Source organism: Lineus longissimus, chromosome 7 (assembly GCF_910592395.1).
Source record: "Lineus longissimus chromosome 7, tnLinLong1.2, whole genome shotgun sequence".
Classification (NCBI taxonomy): domain Eukaryota; kingdom Metazoa; phylum Nemertea; class Pilidiophora; order Heteronemertea; family Lineidae; genus Lineus; species Lineus longissimus.
This window is the reverse complement of record NC_088314.1, coordinates 16,711,128-16,735,797: the sequence shown is the minus strand read 5'-3', so window position 1 is coordinate 16,735,797 and position 24,670 is coordinate 16,711,128. Positions and strand designations below refer to the sequence as shown.

At 44.0% G+C, this 24,670-nt stretch overlaps 1 protein-coding gene across 6 annotated transcripts in view; it reads left to right on the top strand.

Moving 5' to 3' along the window:
- LOC135490608 (ras association domain-containing protein 1-like) overlaps positions 1-24,670 on the top strand; it is a 63,358-nt gene that overhangs the window by 18,713 nt on the left and 19,975 nt on the right. For 4 of the 6 annotated variants that reach the window (XM_064775852.1, XM_064775851.1, XM_064775853.1 and 1 more), the window contains one exon: positions 19,058-19,197. In XM_064775852.1, the coding sequence (XP_064631922.1) occupies positions 19,058-19,197 (140 nt within the window). Of the gene's footprint in view, positions 1-5,743; positions 7,799-19,057; positions 19,198-24,670 lie in introns of those variants that run through there. The other 2 variants (XM_064775850.1, XM_064775847.1) reach the window with 2 other exon arrangements.

The following is a 24,670-nucleotide window of genomic DNA, read 5'->3' as shown; positions in this document are numbered from 1 at the left end:
GTGGCAGACTGGCATGGCTAGTGGCAGATTGGTATGACTAGAGTGGCTGACTGGCTTGGCTGTGACAAACTGACATGGCTAGTGACAAACTGACATAGCTAGTGACAGACTGACATAGCTAGTGACAGACTGACATGGCTAGTGGCAGACTGACATGGCTAGTGGCAGACTGGCCTGGCTAGTGACAAACTGACATGGCTAGTGACAGACTGACATAGCTAGTGACAGACTGACATGGCTAGTGGCAGACTGACATGGCTAGTGGCAGACTGACATGGCTAGTGACAGACTGACATAGCTAGTGACAGACTGACATGGCTGGTGACAGACTGACATGGCTGGTGACAAACTGACATGGCTAGTGGCAGACTGACATGGCTAGTGAGAAACTGACATGGCTAGTGGCAGACTGGCCTGTCTAGTGACAATGTGGCATGGCTAGTGGCAAACTGACATGGCTAGTGACAAACTGACATGGCTAGTGACAAACTGACATGGCTAGTGGCAGACTGGCCTGGCTTGTTGCAGATTGGCATGGCTAGTGACAGACTGACATGGCTCAGGGCAGACTGACATGGCTAGTGGCAGACCAACATGGCTCAGGGCAGACTGACATGGCTAGTGGCAGACTGACATGGCTAGTGGCAGACCGACATGGCTCAGGGCAGACTGACATGGCTAGTGGCAGACTGACATGGCTAGTGGCAGACCGACATGGCTCAGGGCAGACTGACATGGCTCAGGGCAGACTGACATGGCTAGTGGCAGACTGACATGGCTCAGGGCAGACCAACATGGCTCAGGGCAGACTGACATGGCTAGTGGCAGACTGACATGGCTAGTGGCAGACCGACATGGCTCAGGGCAGACTGACATGGCTAGTGGCAGACCGACATGGCTCAGGGCAGACTGACATGGCTCAGGGCAGACTGACATGGCTAGTGGCAGACCGACATGGCTCAGGGCAGACTGACATGGCTAGTGGCAGACTGACATGGCTAGTGGCAGACCGACATGGCTCAGGGCAGACTGACATGGCTAGTGGCAGACTGACATGGCTAGTGGCAGACTGACATGGCTCAGGGCAGACTGACATGGCTAGTGGCAGACCGACATGGCTAGTGGCAGACCAACATGGCTAGTGGCAGACCAACATGGCTAGTGGCAGACTGACATGGCTAGTGGCAGACCAACATGGCTAGTGGCAGACCAACATGGCTCAGGGCAGACTGACATGGCTAGTGGCAGACCAACATGGCTCAGGGCAGACTGACATGGCTAGTGGCAGACTGACATGGCTAGTGGCAGACCGACATGGCTCAGGGCAGACTGACATGGCTAGTGGCAGACCGACATGGCTCAGGGCAGACTGACATGGCTCAGGGCAGACTGACATGGCTAGTGGCAGACCGACATGGCTCAGGGCAGACTGACATGGCTAGTGGCAGACCAACATGGCTCAGGGCAGACTGACATGGCTAGTGGCAGACTGACATAGCTAGTGGCAGACCGACATGGCTCAGGGCAGACTGACATGGCTAGTGGCAGACCGACATGGCTCAGGGCAGACTGACATGGCTCAGGGCAGACTGATATGGCTAGTGGCAGACCAACATGGCTCAGGGCAGACTGACATGGCTAGTGGCAGACCGACATGGCTCAGGGCAGACTGACATGGCTCAGGGCAGACTGACATGGCTAGTAACAGACTGACATGGCTAGTGGCAGACCGACATGGCTCAGGGCAGACTGACATGGCTAGTGGCAGACTGACATGGCTAGTGGCAGACCGACATGGCTCAGGGCAGACTGACATGGCTAGTGGCAGACCAACATGGCTCAGGGCAGACTGACATGGCTAGTGGCAGACCGACATGGCTCAGGGCAGACTGACATGGCTAGTGGCAGACCAACATGGCTCAGGGCAGACTGACATGGCTAGTGGCAGACTGACATAGCTAGTGGCAGACCGACATGGCTCAGGGCAGACTGACATGGCTAGTGGCAGACCGACATGGCTCAGGGCAGACTGACATGGCTCAGGGCAGACTGATATGGCTAGTGGCAGACCAACATGGCTCAGGGCAGACTGACATGGCTAGTGGCAGACCGACATGGCTCAGGGCAGACTGACATGGCTCAGGGCAGACTGACATGGCTAGTAACAGACTGACATGGCTAGTGGCAGACCGACATGGCTCAGGGCAGACTGACATGGCTAGTAACAGACTGACATGGCTAGTGGCAGACTGACATGGCTAGTGGCAGACCAACATGGCTCAGGGCAGACAGACATGGCTCAGGGCAGACTGACATGGCTCAGGGCAGACTGACATGGCTCAGGGCAGACTGACATGGCTAGTGGCAGACCAACATGGCTCAGGGCAGACAGACATGGCTCAGGGCAGACAGACATGGCTCAGGGCAGACAGACATGGCTCAGGGCAGACAGACATGGCTCAGGGAAGACTGACATGGCTAGTGGCAGACCAACATGGCTAGTGGCAGACCAACATGGCTAGTGGCAGACCAACATGGCTAGTGGCAGACCAACATGGCTAGTGGCAGACCGACATGGCTAGTGGCAGACCAACATGGCTAGTGGCAGACCAACATGGCTAGTGGCAGACCAACATGGCTAGTGGCAGACCGACATGGCTAGTGGCAGACCGACATGGCTCAGGGCAGACTGACATGGCTAGTGGCAGACCAACATGGCTCAGGGCAGACAGACATGGCTAGTGGCAGACCGACATGGCTCAGGGCAGACTGACATGGCTAGTGGCAGACCAACATGGCTCAGGGCAGACAGACATGGCTCAGGGCAGACAGACATGGCTCAGGGCAGACAGACATGGCTCAGGGCAGACAGACATGGCTCAGGGCAGACAGACATGGCTCAGGGAAGACTGACATGGCTAGTGGCAGACCAACATGGCTCAGGGCAGACTGACATGGCTAGTGGCAGACCAACATGGCTAGTGGCAGACCAACATGGCTAGTGGCAGACCGACATGGCTCAGGGCAGACTGACATGGCTAGTGGCAGACCAACATGGCTCAGGGCAGACTGACATGGCTAGTGGCAGACAGACATGGCTATTAGCAGAAAAGTGTAGAATAGTGTACCGCATGTTTTATTTAAGGGTCAATTGCCGTAAATTTCACATAACCATTTTTATCCATGATTGAAACCTCAAGGGGATAGTTCATATGAATAATAATCATAAATTCAATTACTTCAATTTTCGATTGCCACGAGTATGTCAGCACATTACTGAGCAATTTCCGCTTGATACACTTTCGTCACGCTTCGTTATAGATTTATACCAGTTTTGACTTATCTACACTGTGATCTCCTGAGTTAGTGTGCCATCATCCACCAGCACCACTGTCAGCATATGCGATCTTGTATCAGCTGGATGATCTAGGGGTTGTAGATTCAACTCGCAGCCACATCCCTACTTGGTTCCCCCTAGCAAGGCCAAGTTCCACCGAGCATGTTTGCAGCACATCCTTAAATCCTCAGATTTTTTTTTGGTGGAGATTGGTATAGTAATGGCAATGCTTTAAAATGTGCTTTGATCAAGGTTCAAGATACCGGTTACAATGAAAAGAGCTATCTTGAGTCTGACTTTATTTTCAGTGATTATTAGGAAAAGTCCACTAATATTCTATAACATCTAAAACCTGCAAATATCAAAGGAAGGTTGGTTCAAATGCGAACTTTAAAAGTGGAAAGGTTTCAACAATAATGCATCAAACATTGAATGTTGGCAGCAAATGCGTTAATAGTCCATTGCCAATCGAAAATTAGCGAATTATCCTACTTTTAGCTTCGTGAAACGGTTGATGCAACAATAAATGTTATTCCCCAGCCACCCATGGTCCATTCATGTATATAAAGTGGATGATAGGGTCAGTGTCACATAGCCTCAGTCCATGGGACAAGTACGAGAGTATTAGCATCACAGATATGTCATCGACAGGCAAGTACTTGTATCGATAGCAAAAACTTTGGCATGCTATTCCAAAACACTTATCTTTTATTTGCAATAATCTTGCATTACCACGGCTCAACTTTCATTGAATTCTTTAAAAGCGTGTTGTATGACACGCATCCATCAGAGTATAATGGAACCTCCCTTAGTGGACACCTCTCTAATAAGGACAGCCTCTCTATTAAGGACACTAGTTTTGGTCCCGATTGGTTGTTTCCATTCTATTGCACCTCTAATCTGGACACCTCTCTCTTAAGGACAGTACTTGTCAGTCCCAGGGTGTCCTCAGTAGAGAGGTCCTACTGTATTTTTTGAATTGAATATCATTAGTGTGGCGATTCATGTGACAGATTACATATTGTAAGTGGTTCCGCTTGGTTTGGTTTCAGTGGAACGTAGTGGAATCTTCGTGGGACCTAGGGAAATGACTTACAGTGCATAGTCTGTAACATGAATCATCACATATATCGTAGGCCTGCATCTGCCATTCTGATATGCATGGTGTGGTGAAAAAACCAAGCCTGGTGTCGACGGTTCGGTTGGTGAATTCCTTTCAAAAGCAGAAAAATCAAAAGACAAAAATATTGTTTTCTTGAAAATGGTTGTCAGGAAACATTTTAAGTCCCATCCGCTGGCGTAGTCAAGCTCCTGTTACAAAGAAATCACAAATAATGAACTTAATCCAGTCGACATGCAGAAAGCGAAACAGATACTCAGGCCTACCTGCATGTGTTGATAACTCCTTCATGAAGGTAAAGGCCTATACCAACAGCCGGTCCATGTTTGCATCTCTTTCCTCTTTCATGTTGGAAATATTTCTTCGAATATTGCACACACGTTTCTGATGATGATTCAAATTCTATTCTCAATGTATCACTAGCTTTGGTGTATGCAATCGCAAGCAACAAAACTGTACCCATGATGTTCTTCTGCGTGGAAATAACGGTTTGAAGCGGAAGGCCTGTTCAGGTGTGAAGAAGTTATCTACTAGTTGCCTTAATTCTGAGCTCTTGCTGATGTATCTTTGTCTAACCTAGAACACATTGGTGTCAGTCTAAGCTAACCAGAACTTCTGTATGTTGATGTACAACTTAACACACTTCATGTCAGATTGAGAAGGTGACACCAACAATTTCTGATGTGCTACCTGTAAACAGATTGCTGACAATTAATGAAATGTTACGCATTTGTAGATGATATAATCTTTGCGCAAGTCATCTTGTGTAAGTGGGTAGGCCTATGTTGGCCGAGATAATTCCAGTAAACCTCCTGAAACAGTGAAATGTACATCAAGGAAGAGTTCTCTGCCTTGGTTATGTGATGTCAATTTGGATTATCAATAGTGTTGTTGTGGAATGCAAGAGGATAGTTGCAAAACAGTGAAGTCAAGAGAAGTCTACGAGGCTACGAGTCTTCGAATATCTTGATATATTGTTTTAAAGCAGTAAAGAAGTGACACCGATATCGCGTTACGGTTCTACCCAGCCAGGTAGATGGAAGAGAATACCTGAGCATTTTGTCTACAATTGAGAGTTACCGATCAACACAGAAAACGTACCATGAGCATTTCAACGGGAAAGAAAAAACTTTTGCGCATCTCTGGAAGTAAGAATGCCCCAGATATACATCAGCAGACACAAACTGTGGAGAAATTCCCGGATAGCGGTTTCTGTTCTACCACGGATGAGTTTCACCAAAGTGGGTCTGCGGTGTATAGACCACTGGAGTATTCTTCGTCGGGATTGTCTGGGCCAGTGGATTATTCCGTTTATAAACCTGTGGATCATGCAACTACAGAAGGAAACAAGCCTGTGGAATATTCTACCGAAAATGGGAACTTAGTGCGAAGAGATTTCAGGAATGTTAGTAGAGTAGTCAATGTGGCTGAGCCAAAACGCTTTGGGAAGACACCGCTTCCTCTTGGAAATAAGATCCAGCTTTCGCCTTCAACGTCGCTGAGTCTTCAACAAATGTTTCAAGGTTTGGCTAAGGTTGCCAGCAGGAATAAGGATGCACTAAACAGGAATAATAACAATGCAACAGCACAAAATATTGGCACGAAATCGAAGTTTTATGTGACTTCCCCCACCCACGATAACAGATTCCCCATTGACTTGACGCAGCAAATAAACCCTTCACACGGCAGGAGTAAATCCTTTGGTGATGCTGATCGTCAGATCTCGGAACCTGGTGTACGAACAGGCCCTTTCTCTTATCGTAGACAGCCCCTTTATTCTGGGAAAAAGGGCTCGAAAGGTGTGGGATCTCATAGCAAATCAAAGTCATATGATGGAGACGATGGTCAAGTGAGAAGCTCATTCGACTCAGATTCTGCTGAAGTACCGAAACCGCCAGGACACAGCTACAAAAATACAGAATCGGACCTTCCGAAGTTTTCACAACAAAGTGGAATCTGTCTTCTGAAGGGTGATATAAACTCTGGTAAAAAGACGGGTGTCTATGGGCCTCTTAGTCCTTATCTTGAACCAAAGTTGCAGAGAGGTGACAATGAATATGAGCCACTTAGTCCTAAAAACCAGCGGAAATCTAGGGGTAATGACATTGAAAGTGTACCTGATGCCTATGGAAAACTGCGTCCTACTTTACGACTAAAATCAGATGGACAGTTTTGGAAGGAGCAGCCCTATGCTGTGGAACAGATGGATCAAGGAGGCTCTGTTTTAAGTCAGGGTAGACACGGTTGTGTGAACAAAGGTGCTAAAAGTGACACCAATGTCCTTGATGGACTGAAAGAACCTGCTACTGAAAACGTTATGGAAGCTCAGTACGTCGACGATTTGTACAATCACTTGAAAGGCACACTTTTTCATGACGAACCATACTCCACATTATCACTACCCATGAGGGATTCAGATTCAGACTCATCTGACCCTGAAGTTTGGATTCGTAAAGAGTCCAACGTCTTTGACCCAAATTATGAACAAAGGGAGAACCAGCGTTACAGTTTGTTGGGAAACTCTCCGAGGCCGTCTGGTGTGTGGACTGATGTGCCACACGAGGAATGCTACTCAGGAGCTCCTTGCACCTGTAGCCCAGGATTCCGCACAAGCGGCGGTGTCTTTGACTTTGATCCCGATCGTCAGGTTTGGCATCGAAAAGCTTGGAAAGCATTTGATCCCAAGCATCCGGTCCCTGATCAATATGGCGATGGTGACTATGAGGACTACATATCTGGTGAAAACTTGGCTCAAATATTTCAAAGAGATTCAGATGGTAGGAGGCAAAGGTCAGAACTACAGAGCCCAAGGACCTCGCCTTTGATTCCAAGGGTTGGCAAGAGAGGGGCATCCGCAGGATATGTTGATAAAATCCATGATGTTCCTATCCGTGCTCTGTCTGATTCCATTAAAAAGCGAAGGATGAAAAATCTTGGTGTGCCAGGAAACGCCGGTGATTACGAGGGGTCAGAGGAATTCAAAAATGTCAGGTGGCGGGATTTTTTTCGGAACAAGTGTCACATGGATAGCAGGTTCGATGATTTCTTTCAGCGGGATGTATTCAGTAGTAAATTCGAGGATATCTTGGAGAGTAGTCCATTCAAGCGGAGATTGAGTGATTTTGAGGAATATTTGTCGTCAAAACGATCATCGACATCGTCAGCATCAGCAGATTCTTTCCTGAATTTTCTCCAAAGTCGTCAACGGGATGATGGTCTTGGAAGTTGGGGGAGTTGTAGTAGTTCATTTGGAAGTTGCAGAAGTCATAGGAGTGACTGTTTCTCCGGAGAGAATAGTGATGAAAGTGAATCAGAAGACGAAGCACATATACATGGCCCAGGTAGGTTCGCTGCGTATGGCATGTTGTCTGCTTTGAAAGTTCCACCATCTACTCTTGGCCCGCCTCAGCCTGTTTCCATTCATACTTCCATCAATGCTAGGTTATGACAGAGGTCCAGCTTACCCTGGTTTCGCTTTGAAGCCTTCCCTTGACCAAACCAGTGTGGTCCTCCATATACTCAATGCCAACTTGTCTTTGCATCTACTCTTGTTTATGCCAGAGGTCCAACCAGCTTGGTCCACCTTACTTGATACCAACTTGTTTAGGCATCTACCCTTGGCTAAACCAGATTGGCCCACCTAGTAGCCTATATATATCCACTTGTGCTATGCCATGCAGCTGTCTTCCCTAGTTTTGCTTTGAGGTTTCCACCATTTACTCTCAGTGAAACGAGAGTGGCCCTCTTTACTCAATACCTTGGCAGGAGAGTGGCCAAGAGCCAACTTTCGTTTGAAGATCTACCATAGGTCTTTTGGACCTCTGGGAATCATTTTTGTCAGAGCATCCGGGGAAAATGTTATGAGCCGCCATTTGTAGCCAACTTCACTGGTATATACATTAGAATTTTATAACCCGTGTGTACCCTCTAGACAAACTCGGGTAAGCTACCCTTGATATTTTAGATGTCGTCCAAAGATTGCCCTCAGACTATTGGAATGTGTATGTCAGTAACAGGAGTACCCCCAATGACACTGATAGCCTCTCTCCAGTCTGAACTAATGTGGAGGAGAATTTGAAGATCTGTCCATTATTTGCGATCAGATCCCCATCATTTTGAGGAGAAAGAGTTTAGCTCCTTTACTGTATAAGCCATTACTTTGCTCCAGGGCAATCTGGTAGATTGCACGAAAGTGGAGGTGCATAATCCATGTGGCATTTGATGATTATTACTTGAGCATAAGGCAGGCCACTACCTGAGGGCTGGGGCATCAGGGTTTTTTCACTGCCTGGTGATTCAAGGCTTTTTGATGGAAAAGCTGTTTCATTCTTTGAAAAGGTATAGTTGTTTTGGTGGTCTTTGTTAGATATTGGTCAATGGTATTGTATCATGCTGGGCTGGCTCAGTATCAGCGTTTATTTGACACTACAGAAATATAACTCGGTCTTGTATCATGCTGGGATGGCTCTGTATCAGCGTTCATTTGACACTACAGAAATATAACTCGGTCTTGTATCATGCTGGGATGGCTCTGTGTCAGCGTTCATTTGACACTACAGAAATATAACTCGGTCTTGTATCATGCTGGGATGGCTCTGTATCAGTGTTTATTTGACACTACAGAAATATAACTTGGTCTTGTATCAAGCTGGGCTGGCTCAGTATCAGCGTTTATTTGACACTACAGAAATATAACTTGGTCTTGTATCAAGCTGGGATGGCTCTGTATCAGTGTTGATTTGACACTACAGAAATATAACTTGGTCTTATATCAAGCTGGGATGGCTCTGTATCAGTGTTTATTTGACACTACAGAAATATAACTTGGTCTTGTATCAAGCTGGGATGGCTCTGTATCAGTGTTTATTTGACACTACAGAAATATAACTTGGTCTTGTATCGAGCTGGGATGACTCTGTCTCAGCGTTTATTTGACACTGCAGAAGTACAACCTGGTTTTGTGGTTAGTTGCCATACTTTTCGGCGTTGTTAAGTACTAGAGTTCAAAATCTAATTCCAATGATATCAACAGGTTATATATAGTTACATCATTCCAACTATGGTTAGATATGACAAAAAATGGCTTCTTGTTCTTTCAATCAGTTTTCTACATCCTTACCAACCACAGTTAATGGCTGATAAATCTTATCCTGATCTAAAACATATCTAATCTGGATCACCAAATTTCTTTTTATACCTCTGAAATAATTGTCAAAGAGGCCATCACGGAACCATCATATTTCATCAAAGTATGCACTTCCAGCTTCACCCCTGGCATCACCAAACATTTTTTCCTACACAGAGCCCTTAGAGGAAGTCTATGAGCAGCAGCCAAGCAGGCAAGATAAAGTTACTCAAAGTGACCACCAGGGGTCTCTCCCATCTCATAGTGGGTCAAAACTCTTCAAGTTTGTACCAGGAATATGTATCAAGTGGTGAATCAAACATAACCCAGTGTCCTTACTATGCCTATTAGTCACCCGAAGATGGCCACTTTAACCCCCCTGCTTCTGCCTATAGTCCCCCTTTATGGGCTTGCCAGATTCTGGTCATTAGAAATGAGACGCACTTGGTCTTCACATGGTAACTGCCATAAATTATACTTATGATCAGCCGTTAGCCGTCAGTGTTCCTGTGAATTACCTTCCATTGTCGAGAGCTAAGGTTTATAGATTTTTCACCGCAGTGCGAGATGCTGCACTTTCTTCGTAAGTATACAGCGAGATGAGGCTGAAACGATCGCAGATATTTGTTGAGGTGCTCGAGAATTTATGCACAGTATGAAGGGATAGCTGTCGCAGTGTGCACGCAGATCAAGGATTTGTTGGCGAATACCTGTGGATTCAGGTACATGATGGCTAATTTCAATCAGTGATGCCAGCAACATGACGAGAAAGTGACAACTGCGTACTCGAATAACGAATGGAATGATCTTTTTCGTTATTGAGCAGATTATTTGATTTCAGTATTGGAATAGTCTGTGATGTGTTGTGATTGAAGATTTTGTGACACAATTGTCAATCATTTGATAGTGAAACATCTGGGGCACAAAAAGGGGAATGTTCAATTGAGTATGTACATAATTTCAAGAGGAATACATGGACGATTTCTAGGTTATACTGTGTCAAGTGACTGATAGAACTCATCATTGGGTACCTATCCAATCACAAAAGGTCAACCAGATAGTTAAAAATCGGGGACAGACGATAGGATGGTTGGAAGGCCTTGTGTGTCTGTGATGTCGGCTCAAGAAGATGGGCCAAACGCATGGAGGAACTGCCAACAATACCCCTGAGCCCTCGCCCGCTAAACACGCCACGTCATCACTGAAGTATTCATCCACATTATCGCCAAAACACACCAGTTCGACGCCATCGCCAAAATCAGCCTCGTTAGCTTCCAAACACTTTCGGACCTCACCTCCCAGGAATTCCACTCCGCTGAAGACTGCTGCTACGATTCAAACTGACGCGCCACCTATATCGATTTTGGCCGAAAAGTGTACCGATTGTTCCCATGTACATGATGAAGGTTTGCATAATTTGTATTTTTTCGATGTTGTTGTTTTTTTTGGTTAAAGTCTGCTTTCAGGTGCTTTTTGAACCACTTCGCGCTCAAAGCTCTTCCTTGTAGTGAAATGACATTTTGTCATTTGTTGGCCTTGAGAGTCATCTTCTTGTGAAGATATACAGGGTGTTGCCCAAAAAGGTGGTCAGTTAAAAGGGCTGAGCAAATGAGGTTTAAGGAATTGATCCCGAACTTGAGGAATTGGTTGTCTCATCAAACACAATGAGGGTAGAGCTAGAAATGTGGGCCAATACCGAGGTGGCAGCAGACATTTGGGGCACAATGGTAGCTTCACCCTAGCGGTGTTTGGTGATATAACCAATAATGACAATGAGGTATCAATATCTATTATAAAACTCTTCAAACTAAACAATGAAATATTTGATTTTGACTGCTTCCATATTTTGCACCAGCCCTAGCGATTATGGTTGCCAAACCGTAGCCACTGCCATTAAAATGAGGCACTGTGGTTTATCAGAATCAAGGTGTTTTAGAATGTACATGTATATATCAAAATAAACATGTACTCACTGACAATGTGATGAGTCTGCATGTTCAAGGAAGAAGGCATAATGTTGAAAGTGACTATAATGGCAATCAATCATGTTAATGTCAGATATTATCGCTTCCAGGAAATGGAAACAATGCTGAGTCGATTTCTCTCCCTCGCAGCATCAACCACACCCGCTCTCTCATCAAGGTTGTGCTTAGCTAGCTGGGAGTGGGCTTTTTGATGCAAAAATCAGGAAAAATACGACAGAGTCAGACAGGAAAATCTGCTGCAGGCGGATCAGTGGCAGAGGGCTTGTAACCAGGAGGTCGCGTAGGTTCCATACTCATACAGATCAACACTATCTCATCTGTGTGTCCTTGGGCAGACACTTAACCCTACTTGCTTCTCTCCACCCAGGAGTAAATGGGTACCAGGCTTGCCTGGGAAGTTAACCTGCGATATACCAGCCAAGCCGATTTTAATTTTTTTTATGTCACAGAGATGGCTGTAACTTGGGACTGATGAAGCAGACAAGACTATGTCGCAATCATCGCATCGATCTGCCATGCATTTTTGGCAAACTTTTCGGCTAAAATTGGTCATTTCAGAGGCTGCTATGGCGAAGTGCTACAGCGCGTCACAAAAATATCACAATTTTTCTAATCTAAAAACATTTTAATCCTAAGCCCATGCTTCATTAACTAATGCAGCCATGTGAAAACTTAGAAAATAGAGTGAGTGGACAAATTTCCGTAAAATATTATTCCCAATTGGGAGTATGGATTTCTCGTGGAAGCTGGCCACTTTTTGTTTGAATCAACCTTGTCTTAAAAAAATTGATTTCTGAATAAACACAGGAGGAAAGTGTTAAAGCAATATCCAATACTATTTGATGAATTTCACCTTGAAAATACTGATATCACAAAGAGTAATGAGAGTTCAACTAGATCTCTCGATACGCGGCTCTTTATCGATTTTTTTCTGCGGGGGAAAAAATGTATTTAGATGATTCAATAATAATCAGAATATCTCCACCTGTATCCAATACTCTGAGTGCCTGAGGCAGGGATGCTGTCATCGAATCACATTGATTCACAGATACGATTATTGATTCACCTCTCAAATGGACGACATTTTTGTAGCGGTATTTGAAAAAAATATCGCAGTGTTCAAGGATAATCTTCTCTGTTCTATGGTTTTTTACAGGTGTTTGCATGTGTGTCACAACAACAGAAAGCAATTTGCTAAAGCTTTAAAGAGCTGAATAAGAATTTTGGTAGGCCTGGTTTTGGCGATTAGATCAGAGCATCATTTGGTCTCAACCTGTTCCAGAATTCCCCTCACCAGCGCTGTTAGAGAGAGGTTCTAGGGTAAAAGGATCTAATCAACCATGTTGCTGGAAAACATGGTCTAATTGCCTTCCGCCTCCAATTACTTGCTTCATATCACAGAAACAATGCGTCTTCTTTTACGAGTAGGCAAAGAGATGTCTTCAGATGTTGTGCAGATCACTTCATGGATCAAAAAATGTTGGTAGCCTCTTATGAGGAGGGAAGGGGTACCTGTAACGACAACCCGTCTCTGAAAAAGTCTGGACTCACACTGAACAATTTTGGCTGAATCATGATGCAATATACTGCTCTTTCCAAGTCCTGCTAAAAAAAGTGTGTGACCCAAATCCTGACACTGATCTTCCACCCATCCTGGTGTCCTAAAAGAGGACCATTCCTCCTCTCATGCAGTTCAAGGAAAAGCCCATTTCAACCTACCCACATCACGGGTAATTTGCTAGTCATTCATCACCAGGAGGCTGTGGAGCACAGTTGCCATGACCATCCCTTTTGCTCAGATTCTGTGTAGCAACAAGTTCTGTTCGTGGATATTTCTTCAGCAGCACATTTTTTGCTCAGATCCTAAGGCTTGGTTGACCTTCAATCTTTCGAGGTAATCCTTCCTGCTTTCAGTTTTCAACTTAAGATCTCCTATAAAATTATTCATCAGAAATGAATTAGGGATGAACAAACATTATTTGTGACATTCCTTTGAGTACCGTACTTCAGTTCTTTCAACGGATTAAATGTCAATAACTTTCATTTTGCTGAGGAAATGTCAGGGTTGAGCATTTTTTTAATGAAACCAAGCCTGTTTTGACAGAAAAGTTCCTTGAGGTGTATCATTTTGTCTCTTTGAAACTCTGCATACAGACCAAGTCACAATTGACATCCCTTCTGCTTTGCGTCAGTTATGATCAAGGTACACACGAGTTCCGTGTCACTGGGGCGCAAGTGACGACTACTGGCAAGTCAGTGCTGCATTCCGGTGTTGCACACGACTTTGTGAAAGAAGGTGGCCATTTGCTTTTGATCAAGACTGTACATGTTGTTTCTAGCACTGGAACTTTTTTGAAAAAAACCCAACAAATAAGCCTCATCTATGTTTGATTTAGTACGTTATATCCTGTCCATTTTGCAAGAAATGTATTTCTGTTTCCAATTACCTAATGCATATGTGCATTATGAGTTGAAAGGTCATTCACTCACTTGCTATTGTTACAGTTGTTGTATGATGCCCTGACCTTTAGAAGCTTGCAAATGAAGTTTGTATAAGAATTTTTACTTGTCCTCTTGTTCCCGCAAAGAAACACAGTGGACCCTCCCTTAGGGAACACCTCTCCAATAAGGACAGCCTCTCTATTAAGGACTCTAGTTTTGGTCCCAAATAGGTTGTCTCCGTTTAATTTGACCTCTCTAATCGGGACACCTCTCTAGTAAGGGCGGTACTTGTCAGTCGGAAGGCTGTCTTCACTAAAGAGGATCTACTGTACACCAGAGATTGCCTTATCATTGTGTGATGTAAATTTCACATCAACCCCCGATGAGGCACCTAGATTTTGGCCAAAATTTTAGCTCTGCCCTCAGGTGTTTGATAAGACAACTAATTCTGAGAGTGGGGTATCAGTTCCTTGAACCATACTCACTTCTGGCATCACCCCGGAAATCCTCCCCAATCGTCGATCAGAGACACACATCTCTCATTTGTTCATTGTGTATTGTGTTTTGTCTGGTGTCAACATCAGGTGGTAGATTACCACTAACGACCATGTCTGTTGTCACTTTCACCAGCGAGTTCACACGTCTCTGTCACATGCCTTTCTCTTTCTTGGAACATTCGATATTTGGGGGGTTCCACAAATCTCAAGGATTATGACCAATGATTAACGTTTTGACTGCAGAATGGAACACAATACTCTTTTTTGTGAAAAGAGTCCACAGCAAAACAAGCTAAAATGGCTTGGAAAAGTTGCCAGTCTTTCACTTCAAAGGATTTCTTATTGGTCATGCTTAGTCCGATTCAAGCCAAGTAGGTATTCTTAGATACACAGAAGTTTCAGATGATAAATGTAACATGAAGTGTTAGTATAGTTTGTATCTTACAGCTATGTTGCATTAGGCTAAATAATCCAAAACAAAATAAAGAATCATCAAGAAACATCAAGAAACATCAAGAAACCACCCAGTCCATGGTTTAACGTTTGACCAGAATTATTATTCGAGTCACTTCCAGGGCAAGACTGCGATGACTACCCCTTTGGTTCAAGATGATTGCTGCTTGCGTCTGCCCATCTCCCCCAATGCCATCATAAATGTCACCTTGGATCCTTTCCTCATCAGCCACCACACTGGCATTGCCAATGTCTATTGATTTCTTGATACCCTTCCCAACATCATCTGAAAGATTGCCTGCCCTGAGCAGGAACAATCAAAGTGGCGCTCCTCCTTTGATGGTTTACCAATTGCTTTACCAGTCTTCCCCACATTATTGCCAAGGCTGAATTGGCAGTATTGGAGCTGCTGTGGTCTACTGGCTGCAATTCCCCACTCAATTCCTTCAATACCCTGGCAGATTGGCTCCCTTCCTCATCAGCAACCACACTGGCATTGCTGTTGTTTATTGATTTCTTGATACCCTTGTCAACATCAGCTGAATGATTACCTGCCCTGAGCAGAAACAATCAAAGTGGCGCACCTCCTTTGATGGTTTATACATATTGCTTAACGAAGTTAACAGTCTCCCCAAACGCTATAGCCAAGGCTGTATTGGCAGTATATAGGAGCCGCTATTATTAATTGGCCTGGACTCAACTCCTTTGATTGTTTACCCATTGCTTTATCAGTCTACCTCAGCAATGCCAAGGCTGTATTGGCAGTATAGGAGCTGCTGTGGTCTACTGGCTTTGATGGTTTACCAATTGCTTTACCAGTCTTCCCCAGGGTTATAGCCAAGGCTGGCAGTATAGGAGCTGTTGTGGTCTTTTGGCTCAAATCACCTGCTTTGATGGTTTACCAATTGCTTTACCAGTCTTCCCCAGGGTTATAGCCAAGGCTGGCAGTATAGGAGCTGTTGTGGTCTTTTGGCTCAAATCGCCTGCTTTGATGGTTTACCCATTGCTTCACCAGTAGAAGCCAAGGCTGTTTTGGCAATGTAGGAGCCACTGGGGTCTGTTGCCTTGGTGTCTCAGCTAACAGCCAGGTCCCGATGAATTCTAGTAACAAGCCTGTTGGGGACTCGGTTCCTTTGGGTATCTTAGTAGGTCAGATAAAATTGAAAGTTGACAGAAATGTCTTCACTGTTTTCTGCAAAATGGCTGTCTTCAGCTTACTGTAGATGTAGCCTTGAGGTGTTAGGAATCCGATAATATTATTCATGAAATTAGCAATAAATTGGCTCATGAAAACAAGGTTTCTTGATGTGCAACCACTTTTCAACATCTTCATGTTGACATTTCCCCAGGATTACCTGGAGGTTACGTACGTACTCATGGTGTAATACAGGCAAATACACGCCACGTTAGCATGAAACAGATGGGTAGTGAATTTCATGTTAAGTTTGCTGAATTCCTCATGCATTCATGTACAAGTATCTATGTCAAGCTTGCAGCCAATTCGAGTTGAGGTTAACCTTAGAATAATGTTTCACCTGTTCAGGTAGGGGGTTAGCCTGTTTAACAGGTGAAGTGGTGCCTTTCTGGGTTACATGTTCCCTATCATGCTAATTAACCCATTGCATGTTAAAGCGAACTGGAAACGCCGAGCGATTTATTCAACTTTTCGACTTTCACCGCCCGAGAAAGTCAAACTTCCAACTTCCTATTCGAGTTCAGATTTGTAGCTCCGCCCCCAGTGCCCGAGCATGCGCAGTTCAATTTGTTATTATTGAGAATCATGTGAGAATCACGTGAGTCATGCGATCTTTCATTCATGAATTTTCGTAGTAAATTCCATAGTAGTGACGTCACTGAATGATTGACAGCTAGGCGCCATGTTTCATTCATGCCTCGTTCTGATCACCCGATACGGGGGAAATGAAAACGAGGTCATACGAACTGGCTTGGCGGTTCCAGTTCGCTTTAAACTTGCATGCCTGTGTTTACAAAGAATTCACATTTTCATGTGTGAAATGAAGAATGAACAAGTTATTTCTATTAAAGAGCGACCTAAGTGTCATACAAGTCATTTATTGCTTAAGGAATTAATACCGAGCTGGCGGTCATTGGTTGTATAATCAAGACCGCTCGGGTAGACCGAAAATGCAGTCCAAAACCCGAGGCGCTTCGCCGAGAGTTTTGGACGTAATTTGAGGTCTACCCGAGCGGTCTTGATTATACAACCAATGACCGACAGCGAGGTATTAATTTCTATTCTAAAAGGTTTCAAAATTAAACAAATTAAATACGATTTGAAAGGTATATATGTTCCGTTTTCGTCAAAGAATGATCCAGCCTGGTGTCTGGAACTCCGCCATATTGTTGCTTGTGAAGATGACGTCACGCAGCAAGGGAATTCCCAGTCTGCTAGCTCGATTTCTACCATTTCCTCGTCTTTGACCTCTTCTGAATCCTGACTGACGACCTCGAAAGAGTCCTCGGGTATCCTCCATACTTCACAACTCCCAATATCGGGGAATACTTCAAAATCTCGTGTTCTTGACATTGTTTTGTGGGGCTGAGTCGTTGCTTCTTGGTGAAAATAATTCGTCTGCTAAAATTCAGAATTGTATACCTACCCAGGCGGTCATTGGTTACGATACCAAGACCGCTCCGATCAAAACGAGGCGTAATGTATTTTGTATTAGAAACAATGATATACTGTGACTAAGGCCTTTTAGAATATAATGCCATGCATGTCATATGTTTTCAAGCCAAAGTCAATTAGCAAATATGCTTGTGACAAGTGACATGTGAACCGTGACAAGTGACGATGTGAATTATCTGTAAACCAGAATCCTATGTAAACCAGGCCTAATAAGTTGCCAGCATAGACAGCAGCATGAGAAACTATGAAACATCAAGTTAGCTGTCGGCCTGACTGAGGTCCAACCTTTCTATTCTCAAAGGACAAGTCTAAGCACATAGCTTTGTTTTATCTAACCTTTCACTGTCGAGTTATGATCTATTTTAATGGACAATTTAATACGTACTCTTGCATATTGCATTCCGAAGCTATTTTAAGTAAACAAGTCAGAGAAAGGAATGTAGGAGATAGTACTATTAGTAGTATGCAAAGTGTCTCATGGGGAGGAGGGGCATTGCTATCTTAAGTCTTATTTGTCATGATGGCAATAGGGCCGTTTAGACGCTTTCCAAAAAGACCGCATAAGACCGCATTCCGATCCGATCCGATCGAACCCCATTCCAGACCTGATGTGGTCTCATTTTAATGTACCCGTTTAGACGCTAACAGCAATGAGGACTGATGTGGACTAATTTCTTTTGGTTCCACCAATAATCCGCAGGATGTCGCGGTGGCGTCACCGATTAAGCGCCGCAATGCGGGTTATAATGGTACTAGGCAAGCTCGTTCTTATGGTAGCTGCTGTCTAGCTTCCACTGAATGGATTGATCGGTCCAAATATGTATGAGATCGAAAACAACCGTGTCCGTGAACATATCCTTCACCATATTGATATAATGAAAATAAGCCAAGAGAAAATACTATAAAACTGACAATCAAAACGACATTAATTCCCGCGAAAATACACGTGTTTATAATGAAAGGAAGTATTGCCGAAGTACCCTATCCAATACGCATGCGTGTAGGTAAAAAAATTAGTCCAGATAAGACCGCATTAGGCCCGATCGCGTTTAGACGACCAAATTTGATCCGGATGCATCCGGATTAGCCCCGATGGAACCAGCAAAAGAGGTGGACCACTTGAAGACCCGATGGGACCACATGAGACCCGATCGGTTTGTGTTTACACCAGGGAAATTTAGACCGCATTCGGATTCGATCGGATCTCATCGGGCCTTTTTACTGTCGTCTAAACGGCCCTATTGATGGCTTTGGGACTGATCAGTTACAAATTTTGAAAATTCTCTCTCACTATCTATCCAGGTGACAACTTCATCTTATTCCACTGGAGGCAGAGCAGAGAGAGAGCAGGACTCAGGAGGCGTACCTTGAGCAGTTTCAGTCTGTTCCCAGTCCGTTGAAAAGAAGAGACAACAAATTTTCTGACGATTCTTTCGCTTTCTTTTCAGAATGTAAATACACATGTCACCACCGGTGTCGCCAGCTGATAACGCTAGACTGTGAAGGTGCAAGCAACGAAGGCAGCTCAGAGGCACAAGCATCTTGTTCCACGACTGAAGAAAGTACCAACGGCAAAGCCATGGTTAAGGTAGGTCATGGTTTTCCTGAAAGTGCCCTGCAAACGATGGATTTAAATTGCTGCGACCTGCGATCGTGATCAAATGATGACAAATATTGGTCATCGCAGTTGCCTGCGACAAGAATCGGTGATCCCATCAACCTGCGATCGAAATCAAACTCAGCGATGACTGCTTTTACCTGTGGACGAGATATATTTTTGTTACTCGTAGCAGTGATTTTAATTGCAGGTCGCGGTGACAAAAATCACTCGTTTGCAAAATGCCTTTAGGCCAATAAAATTTATTTTGTGGTTTTCGTCTGGCACACTCAGGAAATGTGGAAGTGCTTTCTTTAAACTTTCATCATTGGTGAAACTATGATTTTGTTTTTGAAAAAAACAATTAGTTTATTGTCCATAAAACAGGCAAATTGGTGAGACTTTGAAAAATTGTCATAATCTGGAGTTACAACTTATCCTGTGCACTTTTAAGTGGGGTTTCTCTTACGCTGGATATGTACGCATCTCTGAAGCATATCTCGGAGTCAATTGGCGCGTAACCGTAGTGGCATGCAAAAGACTCATCCTGCCTTGGAGGAGTTATACCCTCTGAAGTATAACTCCTCCAAGTGCAGAGCAAATGATGAAGAAGAAAGAGAACAGCCAGTTGATTTGCCCTTCATCAGGAAATAATTTCTCCGACAAGTTCCTGAAAAATGTCCGATTAAACCATGGATTGTTGATTCAACACACTTGCATTTGTATACCATTAGATATAACAGTTCCGATAAAAAATATTTCTGGAAGGCTGGAGGTTGATTTTTACATCCAGGATTTCACCTTCCGATGTTTTTGCAGCATTCGAAATTTTTCTAAATTTTTGTGGATATATTGTCTAGGATGTGTTATATGTGTGTTTGGATATGGCCTGGTCAGATGGTAGGTGAAATATACACCTTTGTTCCAACCCAAGCCCATCGGCATCGGGGTTTATATAATTAATTTCAGTGCATGATACCCACAGTGACGTAGAAATTAACAATACAAGACAACGATGCTGATGGTTGTAATGCAACTGAGTATGCACTAGCTTTAGGCCTACACCTGTTGAGGTTGCTTTAATCTGGGCTTTCAATGCGTTATGGAAAGAAAACAATGCTAGAAGGCCAGAGAACCCAGCGCCACTGTAACCTGCTGTACACTAACCCCATTCCAGAGTTATGTTTAGTAGGCCTTTGAGGTAATGTATAGACTGTTGCTTTGGTATTTTGTGCCGTATCCAACATCTTGTGCACTAACTCCTAGTACCTTGAGAAGAGGTGGTGTTTGCCTCACAACACTATCTTGGCACCAAGGCATGGGCAACATTCTGGTAGGTTCACCTCTTTGCTTTTTTCTCATTTGCCAATTTCTTATTCGATAGGCCTATATACTAAGCTGACTGGCCGTGCCTGTCATCTGTGCAACCGGGGTTCAGTTCCCTACCCGGTTGTCAGGTGCAGACCCAAGGAAGGGTGCACCAGACACCCCCTCCCCTTTGCAATTGACCGTGAAATTTTGCAACACACCAGGAATTTTGATAAGAAATGCAGTGCGCACCATGGTAACCTCTTTTCCTGGCTCCAGGATCTACCCTGTATTGTACCACTCAAAGTTTAGGTAAACATGCCATATCAACAGGATTCCTCTCCAAGTAAGCTCACAAATGGTCCGCGGTAGGAGTTGGGGGGGGGGATCACTCTCGATGACATGTGTAGAGCATCCTTGTATCACAAAATGCATGCTTGGGGAAGAAATCTGACCAGTAGTTTGCCCTCCAGAGCCTCAAACGATGCGGACATAACATTTATTAATGGACTATACTGATTGAACAGTTGTGAAAAACCAGTGTTGACTGTTTTCGAACATCTTCTGTCACATCAGGCACGGTCTTCATTGAGAGGGTGGTGCAAATAGAACTCAAGAAGAACTGGAAGTTCAAATAGGGCAGTCGGCCTTCAGGACACACACATCCTTGTTACATTTGAACCGGCTTGCAAGTAGGCCTACTCAGTGCTGCCATCTGGTGTTTGGAAAGAAAAAGTTCCCATTCTTTCAGGCCGTGCAGTCTGACAGCCAGAGGAATACTGACCTAAGATGATGGCCCTGACCACAAAGCTGTGGGGCTCTGTTGTGGAACTGTCCAGAACAGCGGATTTGTTACCAAACACGGATTGACTGTCTAGCGTGCATCTCTAAAATACCAAATGCAGTAGAAGAGGAATGACAGCCAGAATCATTTTTGCCTCATTTCTGTTTTCAGGCCATGTTCGTTATGTTAAAAATTTGAAAATTTGAACTTCATAGATATGAACATTTTACCATCAAAATAGGTAATGAATACAAATTTCAACAATGCTGTGTGTTGATTATATACAAACACAATGCGTGACAAGTTTCATCATATTTGCTTGCATAATGACTGCACAATAGCTATGTTTGTTTCTAATTACCTGTGGGACAGATAAAAACAATATCCACCAACAAACTACACCTTTAAATACCCTTTCCAGCATCTTCTATCTTCCAATGCTTCACTGTCACTTCAGTTCACGATACAAAGAAGTGTCGAACGAGTATTGTTTTTCGATAAAATTGAATATTCGGTCCTTTGAAGTTCTCTAACTCTCAGTAGCTATTTGTAGATGTGGTAGACATGCAGTACCGCTCACAAATAATATACCCTAATGTCCCCCCCAAAAAAATTTCTATCCAATGACCGCCTATCGGACCCACCTGGATCTGGATCCCCCCCCCACCAGGGAGCATACCCCCCCCCCCCTCCCCAATTGGTTATGACCAGAAAATAAAATACGGCAGCTGAAGATAGAGGCCTAGTCCAGATATTTTGGTTGCAAACGTTAATATCCCATGGCATTGCTATCATAGAAATCTACAGCTAATAATCTATGAGATAATCAATAGTATTCCTTCAGATAAAAAATTTAGAAGATTACCAATTATGCGATAGTCTAGGTCTCTACTTGATATACAATGCTGACATTAGACCAATTATGTCATTTTCCCCAATGAGATGACTAACAGAGCAGCGTTCTGATTGTATTGTGCCACAACCTGTGTAGTTCTAAAAATAGCCCAATAGTCACACTTCTGTACAAGTCTCCAGTGTATTCAGGTACATTGTACAGTCCATGTGCAAAGGCTACTACTACTAGCAGGAAGAGGCAGGAATTAAATGTTCTTTGTGAAGATGTCTGAATTATGACGGCATGGGGGCTGCATTCTCACTGTATGAAGGCTTGGTAAGTGTGACAAGTTATCAGGGAGACTTTCTGTATCAAAATATCATAAGATCATATTTGATTTTCGACTCAAAGTCGACTTTTTGGGGGGCAGACTTCCCACACTTTCTATCAGTTTGCCAGTTTCAAAATTTGAATCTTGCCTCTTAGTTTTGTACATGTCTATGTGATGACAGTTTGTGACAGCTACACTAGACCAGATTTTGACAAAAGCGTATTCGGGTACAAGTTTTGAAACAAAGAACTTTTTAGCCAATGATTTTATATCCTAAGGCCAGGCTGGCCAGCGAACAGGATGTGTGCTATGGCCTATGACTGTACAATACACATGAATGAAGCCACGCTGGCCACACTAGGCTTATTGGTCTACCATAGTGTATTTTTGAATTTTATTGAGTTGATATCACAGCTGGTTATAAATACAATGCATGACCAGCGGATTATTGGAACCGTTAGGTGTTGTCGTCATAGGTCTATTCGGATTCAGACACTATGAATAGGCCCGATACTGGACTGTAGCCTGTGTACATTTGTACTGAGTACTTGACTGGGGGTACTGCAGCCAGCTATTCTATGGGTTTGATATGTCTAGCAATAGTACTCCCATAAATGGATGATTTCGACGAAGACAAACCAGTACCCTGCGCACACTCAGAACATGTCCGAAGGCCTATTAAGCCAAGTCCCATGCCCTGGTGTCCTTAGGCAAAACACTTTACGGCTGTCCGTTTTTATTGCCCAGGAGTCATTGGTCAAAACACTTGACTACAGAATGTTGTCATTGCCCGGGTGTCCTTAGTCAAAACACTTCGCTGTAGTCTATTGTCTTGTGCCTAGGTGTCCTGAGGCAGGACTAAATAGAGTGGGGCATCATTTAATGTGGAAAAGTGTCTTGCCTAAGGAAATCTGGGCAATGACTACAGTCAAGTGTCTTGTCTGAGGACATGTAGGCAAGCAAAGGACACCTGGGCATAAGACATTAGAGTTAGACTTTGGTAAAATCTCCTGCCTGAGGACACCTAGGCACAACACAATGAGCTACAGTGAAGTGTCTTGTCAAAAGAAATCTGGGCGATGACAAAAGGCTTCAGTAAAGCGTCCTGCCTAAGGAAATCTGGGCATAGGAAAGTTAACTACAGTAAAGAGGTGTTGACTGAGGACAGCAAGGCAATCCAATGACAACAGGCTGTGGCAATGTCTTGCCAAGGACATGAACTGGTTATAGTCAAGTGTCTTGCCTAAGGAATCTGGGCAATGACAACCAGCTGTGGGAAAGTGTCGTAGATCGGGTGGGCTTTAAAAAACGTCCTGGTCTTTATGGGTTAATAACTTTGTGTACAGAATTAGCTGAAAATAATATTCACTCAAATTATTCAGCTATTCAAGAGTCAATATATTGGCAATGGCTCCAATGTGTCCAAGGGGTCTAGAACAACCAGGGGGTTATTTACAACCAATGGCGTTATTTCTGTTTCTATAGTGCCAATATAAAATAGACATTTGTGACCCGTCACAGCAAAACCAGGCGCATGTCGCTCTGAGCTTGGCATCTTGAGACGCACAGTTTGTTCATTTCTTTATTGTCTGCCTTTCGTGAAATATGAGCCCATCAATTTCTTCCATTATCTCCTGGTGTCATTTAGGCTCATCTTCTGTGCGACATGCACCTGGTTTTGCTGTGACGGGTCACATTTTGTTCTTCTGTGCTGTGAGTAGAAGGAATTCAGACCTTTCAAGACAGGCTCAAGGCTTGTCGACGCTGCAAATAAAAGTGATAATTTGCCAGATTAAAATGGGTGCGCCGGTAGTGTTTCAGTTGCCATGGTTACATTTAAGTGATGAAGAGCATCCTGCGAAAGTAAATTTGTGACATTGTGCACAGCTTTCCAACTACTACATGTATGAGCAGCTTGTTGGGTGCCAGGCTGAACCAGGGGGTACTAGAAAACGGCAGGTTACCCGAACAATCGAATGAAATATTTCGTGTCTGGTTTGGGGTGCAATCACGTGTGCCAAGTTTGAAGGGCACTTTACTTGATCATGGATGGGTTGGCCAATGTGGCTCTGGCAGGCTTTTTCAAACTTGTCTATTGATATTTCCATCCATTAACATTCTGATAATTTTTTGATACCCAGTATATTTCCTGATGGTTCTCTCTAATATGCAGCTCCTGATACAAGGCCTTCTCTATAGCATTGTT